General features: G+C 38.2%; 1 protein-coding gene across 1 annotated transcript; it reads right to left on the bottom strand.

The window, feature by feature from the left end:
* Positions 1-10,998: 10,998 nt before the first annotated feature.
* On the bottom strand, positions 10,999-12,713 carry LOC106332682. The gene is made up of 3 exons (XM_013771157.1): positions 12,646-12,713; positions 12,459-12,544; positions 10,999-12,377 (listed from the first exon to the last, which is right to left on the bottom strand). The coding sequence occupies exons 2-3, from the start codon at positions 12,536-12,538 to the stop codon at positions 11,132-11,134; spliced, it is 1,326 nt and encodes a 441-aa protein (XP_013626611.1). The 5' UTR covers positions 12,539-12,544; positions 12,646-12,713; the 3' UTR covers positions 10,999-11,131.
* Between the last annotated feature and the right edge of the window lie 7,145 nt (positions 12,714-19,858).

The raw sequence follows: 19,858 nt of genomic DNA, 5'->3' as shown, positions 1-19,858 counted from the left end.
ATCGATCATTGCGTTGCTCTTCGTTGATCGTTGCGTTGCACTTTAGCGCAACAACATTTTGATAATTAGGGTTTATCTGATTCGGTTGATTGTGGATTGTTGACTTGTGAAAGGTAATTTCAGATGGATGATGATGGTGGTGATCGCATTCTTGAGTTTCCTACCAGTTTTGAAAATGCCTTTGTATTGAATGATTACGACAAGTGTAATGGCATCATCGACAAGATACAGGTAGTCTTATTGTTAATTTTCACTTGAAATTATACTATGACGTAATGAGTCACTCTCTCTCTCTCTCTCTCTCTCTCTCTCTCTTATTGTTATTTGTTTAAGGAACTTGTGGAACAAAGACGCAATATAGCTCACGCTGGAGCTCAAGAATCAAACCATGCTGTTTTACCAATCCAAGGCAGAGAGGAGCTTAATGCGTCTGATGTAGCTCATGCGGGAGCTCAGGAATATGACTCAAACCGAGCAGCAAACATCCAAGGCAGAGAGGAGCTTAATGCACACGGTGATGAGTCGCATGTACCTCTTGCTCGAGCTCAGGAATCTGACTCAAACCGAGCAGCAAACATCCAAGGCGGAGAGGAGCTTAATGCACAAAAGCTTATAACAAAAGCTCCTATGATGCGTGTGACAACATCTTGCAACATTTGAGGGTAATAGCTTTAACTTCATAAGAATTAATAGCAATGGGTCCTATATTTTGAGTGTATCTTGTTTTTGTTTTGATGTTGTGTAGGAAATTGTGGCTAAGCGTGTCAATGGTAAACCGTTTGTATACGGACAGGAGCTAGAAAATCTTCTAGACTTAGACTCTCTAGATCAGCACATACCACGCTCTCCTATGTTCAACGAGCATGCATTTGGCTTTGGTATCAATGATGTGGGTGATATTGATGCTGATGGTGAAGAAGGTGGCTTTGCTCTTGGTGAAGAAGAAGAAGGAGACCAAGGAGAAGAAGAAGGAGACGAAGAAGGAGGAGGAGAAGAAGGAGAAGGAGAAGAAGAAGGAGGAGAAGAAGGAGAAGAAGTTGTGCCTCGTCGTGTATGGAAACCGACTCATAAGGTTTGATTTACAATATAGTATATAGCTTTATAAAGCCTTTATTTATATCATATTTTATATTCACATCAATTTTTTTTTTGGTAGCTTTTGGAAGGGGTTTCAACCGCAATTTCTTCACAAGAATCATCGTCTTCTTCATCTTCAGATTCGGATTAGGAGATATGAATCCACCTAGCTTCATCTTCATCGTACGTATTTTAGTGACTATAAATTTGATTTTCGTATAAGTACAATCATACTGAAAGCACTAATGGTTTGGACCAAATGATCAAATGTATAATGAAAGCACTCGTGGTTTGGACCAAATGTTCAAATTTAAGACCGCGTATATGCATCTATATCTCGCTATCTTTGGGTCTAACCAACAATTTATTACTCTTCACACTACTGAAGTATTTTTGTGTAACAAAATCAGTTGCGGACCAAAAACTTTCTTTAAATGTTTTTTTTTGGGGGGGGGGGGGGGGGGGGGGGGAACTGTAAACAAAGACGCCATATATGACAAAGCATTGTGTGATAATATTTATTCTCTAATCAAAGGCACTACAAAAATGAAATAATAGAAACGAATTATTCTATTTATAGAAAATGTGTAAATGATATTAAATTATTTCGCAATTTAAGCAAAAGCATATGACAATATCACACCATGGTCAACACAACTTTTTTTAAACAGAAGGTGTGTGGCTATTCTGTTGTTCTCCAGCTCTTTTTGGACTATCGTTTTCCTCGAACTTGGCATGGCAGCTAAACGACGCCTCTTCTCTTTCGTGCTATGAGGAGTGCAACACAAGGCTTTAACAAAGCGTCCGTAGAAAATGGGTGCTCGTCGTTTTTTCACGTTTTCTTGCTTTGTCATTAATTAAAAAAAGCATAGCATGCGTGTTGTCCGATATTATTGGGAGCCTGAGACACTTGATAGGCCTGAGCATTTTACCCGGACCCGAAGACCCGAGAGAAACCGACCCAAAAAATTCCGACCCGATCCGAAACAGACCCGATCTTTTTACCCTATTGGATCATGTTGTGAAGGATCTGCGGGTCTTATACCCGACCCGACCCGCACCCAAGACCCGAGTGGGGTACCCGAAAACCCAAAACTTCTAGTATATATTAGGTATATATGAATGTTTCAGTTTATTTTTGGTATTATGAGTATTTTTTTTAAGTTTCAAATTTTAGTTTTTTGGTATCGTTTTGGGTTTCAGATAAAAATTTAGATTTCAAAAATATAATTGAGATAATCAGATAAAATTTAAGATATTTTTCATGTCCTTGGATCATATTTTAGATAAAATTTCTCATATTTTTTTAGTATTTAAATATTTTCAGATATTTTCGGTGTGTTTTAGGTATTTTTTTGGTTGGGTGGGACCTGACATGACCCGAACCGAACCCGATCCGTAACCGAATCTGAATCGACAAACTCTAATTACCCTATTGGGTCCAACTATCTAAGTTTCGACCCGACCCGGATCCGAGAACACCCGAACCGAACCCGACCCGAGAATTTCAAATTATCCTATTGGTCATAAACTCTTAGACCCGAAAGACCCAGACCGGCAATGACCCGACCCGAACCCGACCCGAGGACCCGAATGTCAGGCCTAACACTTGATATGCATTAGAAAAAAGAAACATGAACAAATGTTGTTTGATGTTTCTGAAAACAGTAAACACAACACAACTTTAACTACAACAAAGGCTGATGTTATAATTCCTTGTAGCTGTTGCAGGGAAAAGAAGCTTAACCGAGGCACGCATAAACGGCGTAAGACCAAAACATCAGGAATTGCACTGTTGCTTGTCCACTGGTCCAAACAGACTAAAATCAAAAGATATATAGGTAACTTTGCCGTCTACAAATTGGAGCAGAAATTATGCAGTACATAACCTGAGACTTGCAAGATACTACTAAACCTTTGTATAGCAACAAAAGGTAAGACTAAAATCAACTTTAGTTGCCAAGTTAAGCACAAGTGGGATATACCAACCACAATCAAAACGGTGGAGTATCCACAGGTAAGCGTATCACCATCATCACCCATATGAAATTACCTTTCATGTATGTACTATACTCTACGATCTTGTCATGTACGTACATTTTACATCTTTGCACCCTTTTCTATTCTTCTCTTTTCTGCTCCATAACAAAAACTAACCATGCGATCAAAATAACACTGAGACTAGCAGTGTTCTTTTGCCATGAACACATTGGCTTGAGTTTCAAGTGACTGAGTTAGAGTTCATAGTGCTTGAGAGAAGTTGATGTAAGTAATTAGAGAAGAATCAACTTGTTTTAACGAATGTATGAGAACTTACAGTACGAAGGCGCTTGACACCGTAAGGCGCTTGACACCGTAAGGCGCTTGACACCGTTTCTTCCAGCAGCCATACATAAATGCCCACATCTTGAGCACTGTTACCAGAAAGAACAAATACCAAAACTGGAGATCCATCATCCTGAAGAGACCCAAAGATTTTTAGGAATAAAAATCAAAACTAAATTATTTAATCTGAATAAAATAATATATATAGTGCTTCCAATATTAATCACTTCGATTCGAAGAAATGTGTTTATGGTATTGTCATAATCAAATAAGATATTAGAAACTACCTATTTAAAAAATAATTTGTATGCATAAAAGTATATACATAAGAGTAAACACATAAATCAAAACAAACACCTTTTGTGTTTTTGATAAATAAAATCAAAACAATCATTTTATTTACTTTATATGGTATAAATTAGACTAGTGATATTGACATAAATATATAGTATATTTTAATATAAATATTTATTAGGGAGATTTGCCAAAAATAACTCAAAACTTGATTTTGAATACAAAAGTATACCACAAATTCAATTAAATGCAAAAGTAACCTAAAAGCCTAGTGAAATTACAACAGCCCCCTTATGAACAAACAAAAAACATGTATTCAATTTTACCATTATAACCCTCCGTTAGAGAAGACTTCTTTGTAAGTCTTCTCGTTCAGTAGATCTTAAAAATAATTTTATAATTTTATAAAAAATATTTTGATGGGTAAAAAATTGAAATCATGTAATAATAAACATTTCTCAATGATGTAAATTTAGTTCATCTGAAATTGAATTATTTTCAACATAGATGAGTAAATGTATATTGGCTCATGAGTCATTGGTTTACGGTTTGGTAACATATTTTATAGTATTGTATGTATCTTTAGAGTTAGATTCTGAAATTTTACCTTCTTTTTTTTCGAATTGACTCATATATGTTTAGTAACTATCTAATAATTTGATTTAAACACTTTCTAAGTTCTTTTTTTTTTTAAGTTAAGAAAGTGTTTTTTTCAAAGTTAATTGATTTTAGGGTCTGGAAGACTCACAGAAGACTTAAAAAGAAGTCTCGCCTAAATTTTAGTAGAATTTATGGTTTCCGCCTAAATTTTGGAATAATTTAGATTCCCGCCTAAATCAAAGTCTTCCATATGTCTTCCAGGAGTCTTGCATAAGTCTTCTAGAAGTCTTCTAGAGAAAGTCTTCTCATGGATTAGATCTTAAAAATAATTTAAATTTTTTATAAAAAATATTTTCATGGGTTAAAATTTGAAATCATGTAATAATAAACATTTTTCAAAGATGTAAATTTAGTTTATCTGAAAATGAATTATTTTTAACATAGATGAGTGAATATAGATTGGTTCATGAGTCATTGGTTTAGGGTTTGGTAACATATGTTATAGTATTGTTGGTATCTTTAGGATTAGATTTGAAATCTTATCTTTATTTTTTTTTCTTTTTAAATTGACCTATATATGTTACCCACCTTTCCCGCCTAAATTTTGGAATATTTTAGGTTTTCCGCCTAAATCAAAGTCTTCCATAAGTCTTCCAAGAGTCTTACATAAGTCTTCCAAGAGTCTTACATAAGTCTTCCATGAGTCTTCTGGGTCGAAAATATTTAACCTAATTGGAATTTTTGTCTCCATATATAAAGAAAATTTACACATTATCTTTCTTCCTCTCAAATGACTGCAAAAAAATGTAATGTTTCTCACTCTAAAACTCTCCAACCTCTCTCTAATCTCTTTGAACATCAAAACACCAAACTTTATATTAATTTCTCACTTTTTCTTATGTCTTCTCACTAATTTATCTTTTTTTTGCAGGTTTTTCATTACATGATTTTCATCTTTCATTCTTTCAAAGGTAGATCTCTAAATTTTGGATATAAATTTATGTGTGTTTATATGTTATATTCTAAAAAGCTATAGATTCAACATAGTGTGATTGTTTTGTTTATTTTGTAAGCATAAAACTTTTATTTTTGAAGTTTTTCTATGTTTTGAAGTCATTTGAATGTTTTTGAAATATGGCTTTACAAAATATTAAAAACATGGAATATGGCTTTAGAAATATTAAAAACATGGAATTGTGGCTTTAAGAGAAACAAACAATTGCTTTACAGCCATCACAGTTTAATCACCAATTGGGCCCTTAATGGCTTTTGAACGGTGGATGAAGGTGTTACCTGAATAAGTGATTAATCATGAAACTAAGGATGGCAATTTTGCTCTCTAGATTTTCTCTCAAAAACATATACTCTTCCGGAGGTAGAGGGTTCTCCTCGACCAATCAAGATGGAGATAACATATAGAAGGAATTTTTCCTTGCGGCGAAACAGATTTTTATGGAAATTTTCCAAATATCAGCTCAGGATATCACGAGAATATCGTTAAAATCTCTATTTTTCTTCAAATCTTCAAACATCGAAGGTGTTCTTTTAGGGTTTTCGCATCAGCCGCCGTACGCCCCCACAGACTTAAAGCACCGCAGAAAAAGATACTCTGGGTTGAAAACTCTCTGTTTCTACTTATAATGGACGAAGAACTTGATCAAGTGATGAAAGCAATGTCATTGGAGGAGGACTTACCGGTGACACTAACGGAGGATGAGGATTCAGTGCCGCTGTTCGTAATGGAAGGAGTTTGATAGGGAGACTACTCAATCCGGAGTGTCAGAACATGGCTCGTATGCTACGTTCGATGCCTAAGATTGGAAAATCTATGAACGGGTGAGAGGAATAGCTTTATCTAAGGAGAGTTTCCAGTTCATCTTTGACTTGGAAACAGATTTAGCCACAGTGATGAAGCATGGTTTATGGACTTTTGATGACTGGGGAATGGTAATGGATCGCTGGATGGAATTTCCACCGCCAGATTTTCTGCAGAAAGCCTCGGTATGGATTCGTCTTCACAGCTACAGGTGAATCATCTCACCCTAAAAACCATACGGACAGTCTCCAACCCTATAGGTCATGTTAAAGACATCGAGTTTGATCCGACTAAACCTCATCTACAAGAGTATATACGAGTAAGAGTCATTCTGGATCTTCAACAACCGGTTGGAGACTCCAAATTAGTGAACCTACCTGGTGGTGGAAGCACAACGGTGGATGTTGAATACGAGAGAGTGCGCAAGAAGTGCTTTCATTGCTTTCAACTGTAACATGAGAAGATTCGATGCCCTGTTGTTTAAGGCCCAGAAACTCTCTGGTGCCAATTCAACTGATAAAGGGAAAGGAATCGCTGTAACTCCAGTGATACACCGTCAACACCATCGTGATTTGGTTAGGGCGATTATGCATCTCCTTGCTCCATCGGTACCCCCTGGTTTTCCCCCAAAGTTTGTGGTTGCGCCCGAGGTATTTGAGCAGATGCAATTATATATGGACTATACGAACCCAGAAGAACGTCGTATCAGAGAGTTTAAAATGAAGATGACACTTCGCGATCTATCTTCGAATCCTGGAGCTCAAAGTTCATATCTTCGCCATGAAGATCATCCTCGGATATCAGGTGTGCAAAATAAGAACCTTGGAAGGGTTTTTGATTTCCGGATGGCTGAAACGGATGAAGTGATATCATCAGCTGAAGGAGGAATGACGCACAAAGCTTTAATACCTCGGGAACCGATTCAGAGCGCATTGCTTCCTGTAGGAAGGTCCTTTCCAAATGGAAGCGCAATGAGGTCAGCAATTCAAAAAAGATGATATCAAAACTGCAGACCGAGTTAGAGGAGGAAGAGGAGAAGGTAGCTCTTACTATTCAGAGAATCGTTTATCTGAAGCTGGAACTGGCTAAATTGTTTCAAGAAGAGGAAGAGTTTTGGAAGCTCAAAAGCAAGAAAAACTGGTTACAGTCAGGTGATAAGAACACTAAAGTCTTTCATGGTTGGGCTAAGACGAGGAAAATGAAGAACAACATTCCGAGTCTCACAGATACGGATGGAGTTGAGCACACATCAGAAGAAGCTAAAGGAGATATAGCGATAAAGTACTTCTCTGAGTTATTCTCTTCAACCCAGCCCACTGATGCTTCAGAACTTCTTCAAGGTTTCTCTCCAAGGGTGACAGATCGTATGAATGAGGGACTGATCAAGCCAGTTACTGATGCAGAGATAAGGAGAGCGGTGAAAGCAATAAAGAGTGATAGTTCTCCCGGGGCAGATGGTATGACAGGTCATTTCTTTCAGAAATTTTGGTCTATCACTGGACCTTAAATCGTGGAAGAGGTGAAGAAGTTCTTCATGGAGGGAGCTATACCCCAAGACTGGAACTACACCCAGCTCTGTCTACTACCAAAGAAACCTAACCTTTCTCTCATGACGGACTTACGGCCAATCAGCTTATGTGCAGTCTCGTACAAGATTGTCTCTAATATCTTATGTGCACGCTTGAAAGGCATTCTTCCTCTCTTGGTATCACCAACCCAAGGAGCTTTTGTTGCAGGCAGACTGATCTCCGATAACTTACTGATAGCGCATGAGATGGTACATGGCCTTAAAACCAACCCGAACTGCAAAGGAGACTACATTGCGATCAAAACAGATATGTCAAAAGTTTATGACAGAGTAGAGTGGGATTTCTTGGAAGTTTTGTTTCAGAGAATGGGTTTTGACGGCAAGTAGATTCAGTGGATTATGTTGTGTATCCGATCGGTTACTTATATAGTGCTCTTTAACGGTCAGACGTATGGGAGGATCACACCGGAACGCGGTATACGACAAGGTGACCCGTTGTCTCCATTCCTTTTCATCTTATGCGTAAAAGCATTGGTGCATGTGATGAACAGAGCTGAACTGGAGAGGGTAACATCATCAGAATGCGACTAACGAGAAACTATCCTTCTATACAACACTTATTGTTCGCTGACGACAGCCTCTTTCTATGCAGAGCGACACTGAAAGAATGTACCAGCTTTATACACTGTTTAGAGTTGTGTGGCAAAGCATCAGGGCAAGATTTTAACTTTCATAAGTCCTCAATCACGTTTGGTGCTGACACTGATCATGTGATGAAACGCCTGATTGCCGGGTTACTAGAGATGGAGAATGAGGGTGGAGCTGGTACTTACTTGGGACTCCCAGAATGTTTCAGTGGTTCGAAACAGAAGTTACTAGCGTTTATAGGTGAGAAACTTGGTAAAAGACTTAGTGGATGGTATGCCAAAACGCTTTCTTTTGGAGGAAAGGAGATACTCCTTAAGCCAATTGCTATGGCTCTTCCTGTCTACGCTATTTCTTGTTTCAGATTGACGAAGCACAATTTTCAAAAGATTATGAGTGCAATGGTGGCCTTTTGGTGGAATGAGTGTAGTGATGAGAAAAATATACATTTGGTGTCTTGGCCAAAGCTTTGTATGCCGAAGGACTTTGGTGGTTTAGGTTTCCAGGACGTTGAGGATTCTAATCAAGCCTTGTTGGCGAAACAAGCATGGAAACTTCTAAACGAGCCACAGAGCCTTCTAGCACAAGTTTACAGAGGTAGATACTATGCTAACAAGGATTTCTTGGAGTGTGGTAAGGGTTATATACCTTCATATGCTTGGAGAAGCATTATGTTTGGGCGTGAGCTTCTGACGAAGGGACTCATTAAGTCCATTGGCAATGGGAGATCGACATCAATCTGGAGTGAGAACTGGATCATGGACGATGTTTTGAGGCGTCCTGTCAATCGACAATTGCTCATTGATGCTAATCTTAAGGTCTCATCGCTATTTGACAGCCCAGGTGAATGAAATGATTTGTGGTTAACAGAGCTATTCCCTCCGAATGAGGTTCGTAGAATTAAGCAAATGGTGCCAGGAGAAGTTAATGATTGTTATGTATGGGCTCACTCAAGGCACAAGGCTTACACAGTCAAGACTGGCTACGAGATGCTCGCTAAAGCAAAGTCGTTGGTGGCAGGACCGATTCCTCCAGAGGAACAGGTTCGGAATGCATTGAAGAGAAGAATATGGAAAATTCCTATACTACCAAAGATTCAAATGTTTCTTTGGAGAGCCGTGTCAGGAGCTTTAGCTGTTGCTGAGCGGCTAAACTCCAGAGGTCTTGGTGTGGATACTATGTGTAAATTATGCCAAGGCGGCTCAGAAACTATCAATCATGTCCTGTACCAGTGCTCAGTAGCCACTCGGGTATGGTCTGATGCAAGAAACCGGCTCCCTGTTGCGTCACTACAACGCTCTCTTGAAGAAAATTTGGTGTTTGTTTTTAATTTAATGGAGGATAAGAGCAGACCGCAGACTTTAGTACGCTTTGTTCCTTGGATGTTGTGGTTAGTATGGAAGAACAAGAACTCCATCGTGTATGCTGAAACTCAAGAATCCATGGAGCGATTACTTAGAGATATGGTAAACGAAGTCGACCAATGGTTTTTGTTGAACACTGCTCCACCATGAGATAGTGCGAAGGGACATTGTCTGCTAAGTTGTGATAGCTGGTCACCGCCTGAGAATGGAGTAATCAAATGCAATATCCACGCCAATTGGAGGAATGCACACCTTCACAGTGGGATAGCTTGGATTGCAAGAGATCAGTCTGGTAATGTGTCTCATCATGCAAGGGACGTGCTCATCCATGCACCCAATCGAATGGTCGTTGAGCTGCGCTGTGTAATCTGGACCCTGATGAGTCTAAGTGATATAGGAATCACAAAAGTAATCATTGCATCGGACTACAACGAGGTGATGGAAGCTATTAAATCACCCCTTCAATGGCCTCGATACAGGGATTTGCTGCACCAAGTGATGAAACTCAAAGAGAAGTTTACTATGGTGGTTTTTGAAGGAGAGAAAATATCAGCGAACGGGATTGCCCGTGACATAGCAAGAAGTGTGCTGAGAGATGGAAAGTTTCAATCTTACCTAGCTTTGGGTGGTCCTTCCTGGCTTCATGAGCGGCTTGCGAGAGAAAGGAATAGAAGCGACTTATGACTCTTATTTAGAGTGGTGTTTGCTTTATTTTTTTTTCAAATTTCCTACCTTGTGGTAGAAGGCATTGCCTTGTGTTCTTGGGTTTCAAACACTTTTGATTAATATCAATCCAGATGTTCAAAAAAAAAAAATGAAAGGTTACTGGAATAATTAGAATTAGTCTGTGCAGATTTTATTTTTTTTTGTTTTAGAAATGACATGGTTTTAATATGAGATAGCTCTTTCTAATTGGTTGATTAAATTTGCTGGTCTGAGAAAAGTATTCCGAAGAAGAAGTTTTATTAACCAACTCAAATTAGGATCAAGCTTGACGAAAAAAGGTTCATCGAAAATACGTTTTGCAGAGCAGGAAAAAAAGGGAGAAAGAGGAATCGTTTGAGTTATATCCCTGAAGACGTTGACACAAAAAGAACGACAATCAAACTGAAGTTGTTTTAAATGATATGGCTGATGTGTTAATTTGTTTGCATGGAATATTTTGGATGATGTAATTTTATTTATAGTAGATTATTCAGCTATTATGTTTCTCAGAGGGAGGACGACAAGGCGTCAGTATAATTACTTTTATAATCAATCTTCGTTATCGAGATTCATCGGCTAATTTATAATTACTTTCTACGAAATTGTATAGTGTTCTTTTTCTTCTTTCTTACCTTTATGTTGGATGAGATAAAATAAACTGTATATAGCCAGGACTCGCGACACAGTCTCAATAGTTAATCTCCAAAACAACAGAAGAATATTAATGAAAATAATAAAAAATAAAATTATCAGAAATTTAACAAGTGAAACTAGTCCCTACGGTGCTTCGTTAAACAGAGGGAGAAACAAGTCATGGATAATTCCCTGCTTTATGGCTCTCAGTGTGTGTCTTGCTTCCTTAGCTTCTGTGTCAAAGAGAGACTTCCACATGTCTAAAATGTCAGTCTCCATTGCATCCCTCGCAAACCCATAAGCTTTTGAAACACTTCTCACACACTCCAACGTCTCCACAAGCTTTTTCACCCCTTCTTCAACAGGAGACGACGTAGCCTCTCGGCCACATGTTCCTCCCGCTTTGAGTAAGTAGACAGTACAATTCAACATACGAAATTGATAACCAATAATCTTGTCAGTCTCCCACATGACTCCCCACCGAGCCGAATTGTTGCCATCAATCTGATATACCCCATTCGTCGGTTTGATATATTTTGTGTAGACATAATGCATAACTAGAAGCAACCTATCCATCACATGCCCTTCATTAATGGCGCCCGCTTTTGCATCTCGCCACAACCTATAACAAAACCATAACATAGTACGAATGTCATCACACAAGGAGAACATGGATTGAGCCACGTATAAGGAGAGCTCAACTCCTAATCGCACGGACTCCTCTTTCAGTTCCTCCGTTTCAAAATTCTTCCCTAGAATGTAAGGAGAAGATACTACTGGCATTGCCAGTATATCCCTAGGCAATGGTTTGCGAAAAATAGGCATAAACAAATCTCTAAGAAACCTACTCTCCACCGCTCTGGATATTGTTTCACCATCGTCAAACAGAGATTTCCACAAGGCAGAAATATTAGACTCTATCGTCACCTTGGCAAACCCATTCACCTCTGAAAGGGACCTCAATTTATCATCTAGCTTCTCCAGCACTTGTTGCTTGTATTTATCAATAGCCGATGATAGTTGGCGCTCATCAAAATATGTAATGTTTGTTCTAAGAAACCAATCAAAGCGATTTAAGATTATGACTCCATCAGCGAAATGCTTCCAAGTGTTCCTGATTAATTCCCATTGGACAGAGTTTCCACAATCCTGACTCGTCGCCGTCCTCTTGGGTTTGATATATTTTGAGTAGACAAAATGCATAACACGAAGCAGCCTTTCCAACACGTGATTCTGGCCCCTTATAACACCTTTCCATAACATATAGCAGAACCATGACAGAGTAGGAATGTCATCACACAACAAGAGCATTGATTGAGCCACATGTACGGAGAATTCAACTCCTAGCCGCATAACCTCAGCTTTTATATCCTCTTTCCCTGAGAAAGTCCTACAAAACAACAAACAATATATATAAGCCAATATTCTATTCGACTTAATTATACCGTGACAGCCAAGGGACTACACTGACCTCGTGTATGGGTAATATCTGAACGATCCCGCCAATGGACGGAGACGACGCAGGACAAGAGAGGTATCTCTTGATTTCATCTCGGTCTTTGCCAAAAAAACCATTACAAAAAGTCAGAATTATAAAATCAAAACGCAATTGCAAGATGATCAGAGCTAAACCTAGATACACGCCATCTGATAAATACCTGTGTGTATGTAGAGAGAGGGGGGGATAGGGTTGCTCCCTTCGGTTTTTGGTTCAACGATGTTTCTAAGGAATTATATACGAAAGTTAGGGTGTAAATTATCTATAAATCGGAAATTTATAAAATTGTTAAGAAAGAGGAAGTTATTAATTAAGGAAATATTTTATGAATTGATTTGGAAAGGCCTTTTGTTCGGGCCCGTTCTATTCCTTTCTTTAATAATGATGACATTGATTAACGAATTTTAAAATTACCAACTTGGGTGGCTGATCGGATTCCGACGGATCCAACCAGTTCAGCTAGGTTTTAATTTTTTTTTTTTTTTTTTTTTAAAGTTAAAACTAAATCTAGACACATATTTAACCTCTGCGTGGAAGGTGCAGCCCACCGATAGATCTTCTTCCGGATATTCAAATGGATTGAAATACAGTAGCCCATATCCGTGTAGAGTGACCAGGAAAATGTGATTTAGTTTCGTATCGCAGGTAGATCGAACCTGAAATGTGATAACATCCCAAGCCCTTTTCCTTACCGCCTCACTTCAAGCAAAGCTAGGGTAGCTAGGTTTTAATATTTTCTCCCACATTGCCGGATCTTCTCCTCCCTGCTCCGCCTCCTCTGCCACGTTCCTCCGCCGCTCCGTTCCCCTTCACTTAAACAATTTTTCCAAATTAATTTTATCAACCGAAGCTTTTCTTCGTTTATCGATTTGGTGTTCTTTTATGTTACACTCAAGAGAAATCAGATATTTTAGCTGACCTAAAAAAGAGAAATAAACAAGATAATAAGAGCACCCCTATTAGTGAACTTATGGAACTTATGAAGGATTCACACAGATTCCAAAAAAAAAATATTAAAATAATGAATAGTGATGAACTTGTCTCTTTCCACTTTTTCCCAGTGAACCGGGTTCATCACTGTAGCGCGGACCCCACGGCACGTGGTGGTCCGCGATTGGTCCGATTAATTTTTTTTCTTTTTTTTTTTAAAACTAAAAATCAAACAAAAAAATAAAAAAATAAAAAATACTTTGTGAACCTTTTCACTGGGTTCACTAATGTGGGTGCTTTAAATGGACACGAAGGCAAGTGGTTCTGTTTAATCACCACGTGAATAAGAGCGTGTATCTCACATACACTATCTTATCGAATATTTAAAGAACACGCGCTTGGGATAAAACTGGATAGATGCAGAACGGAGCCTTTGCCTTGCACTTTCTGTTTTTTTTTAACAAAAAAAAGCAAGAGAGATAAAGAATCTACAGTGATCTTCTATCTTCAGAAATATTGGATTCTGCAGACAACAAAAATCCAAAGCGACTTTCACATTTTGATAGTACAAAAAATCCAATTACTTTATTTGATACTAAAACAAGCACTAAGAGCATTTTCAATCACACTCTATTTTTTTCTCTAAAATAGAGTTTAGAGTAAAAATGTTCCAATAGTACTCTATTTTCTACTCTATAATAGTGGAAACCTATTTTTTACTCTATATATAGAGTAATTTTTTTATTTTTTGTTCATCACTTTATTTTTCACTCTAAAATAGAGTACTATTAGAGCAACATCCAACTCTATTATAGAATTATTCTAGTTTAGAGGAAAAAATAGAATAAACCATTGGAGATGGTTTAAAGTAAATAAATATGCTAGAACAAATTCCCATAACATTATCTTGGAACAATGATGTATGTTAATGTTATAAAAGGAAAATTGACTACGAAAAAAGAGGGAATAAATTACTCATAAATAACAAGTAGAAAGTAAACAACTATCAAGTCCGCTAAATTGATTACTCCTTTTTCTCTTTTCTTGGCGAGGCTACTACAATTTTCCTAAGAAAAAAAATTTAACCAAAAATTCGATTTAAAAATTTCAATTCAATCAAAATTAATCTTGTTTTCAATCTCATATCAAGCAATTACTCTTCAATCTTTGTTGAATCTTATGGTTTATAGGTTGAAAGAATTCGATAAGGAAGTCATCTTCTTCTCCGAATCAGAACAACTGATGTTGATTGCCTGCATAAGATACTATTGATTTGGAGATACATGATAATAGCTCTTGCAAGGGATTGAAAGGAACTATTTCAATAGATTCAACAATAAGACACACGTACAAGTGAATCAACTTCTCGACAAAAAGAAAAGGGATTGAGACAGAGCAGTCTCACCCTCACTCACAACAGTAAATTTTGGGGGTTCTTCTTAAATCATTACAAGTGATATGAGGATCCTCCATGGAATTGTCAAGGGTTGGTAAGCCCCTTGACAATTCCCCATCTCCAAGACATCAAGAGAACGTACAAACATGATATTGTGTCTGTCATAGAAACTAAGAATGTAGACAGCTATGTAAATAGGGTAATCAATGAATCACACAACTCGTTTGTGTCTCAGCTAAAGGCAGTAATGGGGGACTTGCGATCATGTGGAATGAACAACAAGTCAAGTTGAAATTTTTGGGGACTACAGCCTTAAATAGGACATACATGTATGTAGAAGATGGAAGTGATGTTTTTTGTTTATCTTATATATATGGAAATCCAGAGTTGAAGTACAGGAAAATGTTATGGGAGCAAATTATATCTGATTCTGCTGCATGTTTATATCAACAGAGGCCAAGATTAGTGCTGGAGATTTTAATGAGATCAGAGGCAATGAAGAGAAGGAAGGTGGCATAATAAGACCAGAAGCCTCTTTCTCCTTATTCAGGTCCACCTCTTGCTTGCACGATTCTCCTTATTCAGGTCCACCTCTTGCTTGCACGATCTAAAAACAATATGTGGCTTCACACTTGGTTAGGGAATAGATCTCATAATCAAATAAGATCAAAAATTGGTAGAGCAATGGCAGTTGTGACCGGTTAAATTTATATCCAACTGCACATGTTAGATTATTACCTTTGATAGGCTCAGTTCACAAACCATTATTGCTATCCACTGATGACGAAAAGTATGGCAAATGAAGTCTTTTCAAATATGATAACTGGTGGAGATTTGAGCCTCAAGTTAAGAAGATTATTCAGGAGGTATGGGTCAATGAATGCATGAATATATCTCCTGAAGCTTTCTACAAAATTATAGAAAGATGTCAAAATGCTTTGTGTAAATGGAAAAGCCAGAACCATATTAATACTAACAAGCGCATAAATGTTCTTAAGGAACAGATTCAGGCATTATATATCAAAGTCCTAATGGTGCTCTTTGTAAGAAAATGAAGAACAAGAGAGATAATGCTCTACATTTGGACATGTAAGAAAATGAAAAACAAGAGAGATGATGCTTAAGAACAAGAGAGAGAGAGTAACTCAAGAGTAAGAGAGATAGAGTAAAAGAGATTTTCTGTTTCCTTAATTCATTTAGTTCACAATGTTACAATACTTTAAGGCCCAGAGATGGGATACAAACAAAGAGAGAAAAAATAAAGAATGGTGCTGCAAGATGAGCTGAAAAGGACAACACCTCAACAGCTTTTTCTTCCACTATCCTCTAAATAGATCATGTGGCTTTAACTAATTTAGAATATCATGTGAGTTTAACTAATTTAGAACTCCAACTTGTCTCTGATCTTGCCAACGGTCTGGTTGACCTTTGAACACATCTTGGACGAGTTTGAACTTGCAAGGACAAGTCTGGTGACTTGTTCTCAAGTCTGGTGACTTGTTCTCAAGTCTGGTTATATGTTTATGTCAATACTCCCCTTCAAGCTTAACCATAAGGTATGGTTGAGCTTGGAACCCATGAAGACATCCCTCATTAAAAACTCTTGTGTGAAAAAACCCAATGGGACAAAAACACACAAGAGGAAAAAGAGTAGATGCTTCATGGCTTAAGAGGATCATGATCTAGGCAAGTCTATGAGTCCCAATATTGGATGGATGAACTCACAGACTTTGGTGCTTGCTCCTTTGGTGAAGATATCAGCTAGCTGGTCTTCACTTCTAGTGTAGCAAGGTAGAATGATCTTCTGCTCCACAGCTTGTCTAACCTTGTGACAATCCACTTCAATATGCTTTGTCCTCTCATGAAACACTGAGCTTGAAGCTATATGAATGGTTGTTTGGTTATCACAGTGCATTGTAATTGGTGTTGTTGTCTCTATGCCTAAGTCCCTTAGCAAGTTTCTGATCCAAATGAGCTCACTGGTCAGCTTCCTCATTGCTCTGTATTCTGCCTCAGCACTTGAACATGATACCACCTTCTGCTTCTTGCTCTTCCAAGTAACCAGATTGCCTCCTATGAAGGTGCAATAACCAGTAGTAGACCTCCTGTCCACTCTATCTCCAGCCCAATCTGCATCACAGTATCCCACAATTTCAGTGCTCTTGTTGCAACCCATCCAAACACCTTGACCAGGAGCCTCCCTTAGATATCTCATGATTCTCTCCACCATGTTCCAATGGTGAACCTTTGGTGCTTGCATATACTGGCTGACTTGACTCACGCAAAACTTTGTAACCCTCTTCAAGTGGTGTCTTAGCTACTCTTGCTCCAAGCTTTCCTACTTCATTTAAAAGATCAAGTGTGTACTTTCTTTGAGATAAGAAAAGCCCCTCTTTAGAGCGGCATATTTCTATCCCTAGAAAGTACTTTAGCTCACCCAAATATTTAATATCAAAGCTAGATTTAAGAAAAGCTTTAGTAGAGATGATACCTTCCTTATTGCTCCCTGTGATGATGATATCATCCACATAGATGAGAATCACCACAATTCCTTGCTTGCTTGTGAGGGTGAAGAGAGTATGATCAGCTTCTGATTTTACAAACCCTCTTCCATTGAGAGTTGTACTCAGCTTGTGATACCAGGCTCTTGGTGATTGTTTTAAACCATAGATGACCTTCTTTAATCTTAAGACATTTCCTGGCTTGACCATGTCTTCCATACCAGGTGATGGTCTCATGTAAACCTCATCCTCTAGCTCTCCTTGTAGAAAAGCATTCTTCACATCCATCTGCCATAAATCCCATTCCAAGTTCACAGCCAAGGAGAGAGCAATCCTTATGGTGTGGAGCTCAGCTACTGGTGCAAAAGTATCCAGATAGTCTTCTCCATAGACTTGAGTGTATCCTCTTGCAACTAGCCTTGTCTTTCTCCTTTCTGGCTTTCCATTTGCCAAGTACTTGATGGTGAAGAGTAGGCGACTGGTGACTGCCTTCTTCCCTTTGGGAAGCTCAATTTCATACCAAGTATCATTCTTGATCATGGCTCCAACTTCATCTCCAACAGACTCTCTCCACTCATCATCCTCCATAGCTTCTTCATAAGTCTTTGGAACATATTCTTGATCCAGGTTGGTGATGAAAGCTATATGCTCTTGAGGATAGCTTGCAAAAGAGCAGGTTGCTTGGATAGGATGAGCCACTGCATTACTGTTGAAGTATACTCTGGTGTCAACCCACTTGGATGGTTTCCTCACTCTAGTACTCCTCCTCAATGGTTGAATCTGCTCTTCTACCACTGCTTCTTCCTGCCCTTGATCACCATCATACTGATCTTCAGATTCAGCTTCATCTTGATCATGAGCTGATGTTGAATCATCTTCTGGTGTTTCTGGTGTTGATTCATGCTCATTGTCCCCCTCATGATCAGGATGGACGGGCTCAACAATTGTTACTGCTTCTTCATTGGTTACAGCCACTGGTGTTGATGGATAGGTTCTAGGCGCCTCACTGCTCTGAGGCTTACTGATTCCTAAACTTTCCAGGATGATATTCAGGTTGTTTGCTCTATCAGATGGTCCATGTTAGAGATCCCTAAGGTTTTCCCAGCTCTTCTCATCATAGTACCCCTTTGATTCCACAAACTTGACATCCCTTGAGACCATTACCCTTCTTGAGTCTGGCAGGTAACACTTGTATCCTTTCTGTGTGTAAGAGTATCCTCTGAACATAGCTTTGATACTCTTGGGATCAAGCTTGGTCCTTTGCTCACCTGGTAGCAACACATAGCACACACACCCAAACACACGCAAGTGATTAATAGGAGGCTTAGTTTTGTTTAATACCTGAAATGGAGAGACATCTTTGAGGACTCTGGTTGGGATTCTATTGATGAGATAACATGCAGAAACCACAGCATATCCCCAAAATCTTTTCGGAACATTGGTGTGAACCATGCTTCTTGCAACCTCCATAAGATGACGATTTTTCCTTTCAGCCATTCCATTTTGTTGTGGTGTGTATGGACAGCTTGTCTGGTGAATAATTCCATGTTTTGCTAAGTGTTGTTTGAAAGCATTGCTAGTGTATTCTCCCCCATTATCAGACCTAAAAATTTTGATCTTGGAATTGAAATGGTTAGTTACATAGTTTTGGAAGTTAATAAAAGCTTCTAAAACTCTATCTTTACTTTGAATCAATGTGAGCCAAGTATATTTTGATTTCTCATCTACGAATGTCACAAAATATTTATGGTTTTCTCTAGAAACACAAGGTGCAGTCCAAACATCAGAGTGAACTAGATCAAAACAATTCTCATAAATAGTCATAGATGAAGGAAAAACAGATTTATGATGTTTACCAAGAATACAAGTCTCACAAGTTTCATTTTTAAGAGATAGATTAGGTAACATCAGTTGCAAAGCATGAAGATGAGGGTGGCCTAATCTAGCATGCCATAACACATCATTAGCTAAAACAGAAGCAGAATTAAATGCATAAGTAGATTATGATCTAAGCTTGGTATCTTCAAGGAAATACAGCTCTCCCTTGCTCACACCTTTGCCTAGCATCTTACTTGTTTCAATATCCTGAAAGCACACATCATTAGGTCTAAAAATAATATTGCAATTTAAATCATTAGTGGCTCTGTTCACAGATAAAAGATTAGAGGTAAAGGTATGCATATACAAAGCTTGAGATTCTTTATCAAACAGATTCAGATTTCCAATTCCTTTAATTGGAATTCTATCACCATTTTCAATCGCAACACTTCCCAGAGCTGGTTTAATATCACTAATCAGTCTAGCATCCCTAATCATGTGATGAGAAGCTCATGAATTAATGATCATTGGCCTAGCAGTGTGTGATTCATTGTGAATAGAATTTAAAGCATTAATACTTTGGTTACCAGAATTTGCATTGAGAGCCTTGATCAAGGCCTTAATGTCTGACTTCCTGATGAATGCATCCTCATGAGAAGGCTTAGGCATGGCGTGAGAAGTGGAGGCACCAGTGTGGGTTGTAGAGACCAAGGCTCTCCCATCATCTC

The sequence above is a fragment of the Brassica oleracea genome, chromosome C3, assembly GCF_000695525.1.
Source record: "Brassica oleracea var. oleracea cultivar TO1000 chromosome C3, BOL, whole genome shotgun sequence".
Taxonomy (NCBI): domain Eukaryota; kingdom Viridiplantae; phylum Streptophyta; class Magnoliopsida; order Brassicales; family Brassicaceae; genus Brassica; species Brassica oleracea.
Note: the sequence above shows the minus strand (reverse complement) of the source record. Positions and strands in the feature narration are given on the sequence as shown.

Bases quoted from the DNA above. Each gene is read 5' to 3' on its own strand.
- LOC106332682 (XM_013771157.1), bottom strand. From the start codon at position 12,538: ATGAAATCAAGAGATACCTCTCTTGTCCTGCGTCGTCTCCGTCCATTG. The intron at 12,378-12,458 runs GTCAGTGTAGTC...GTTGTTTTGTAG, and splicing joins AGATATTACCCATACACGAG to GACTTTCTCAGGGAAAGAGG.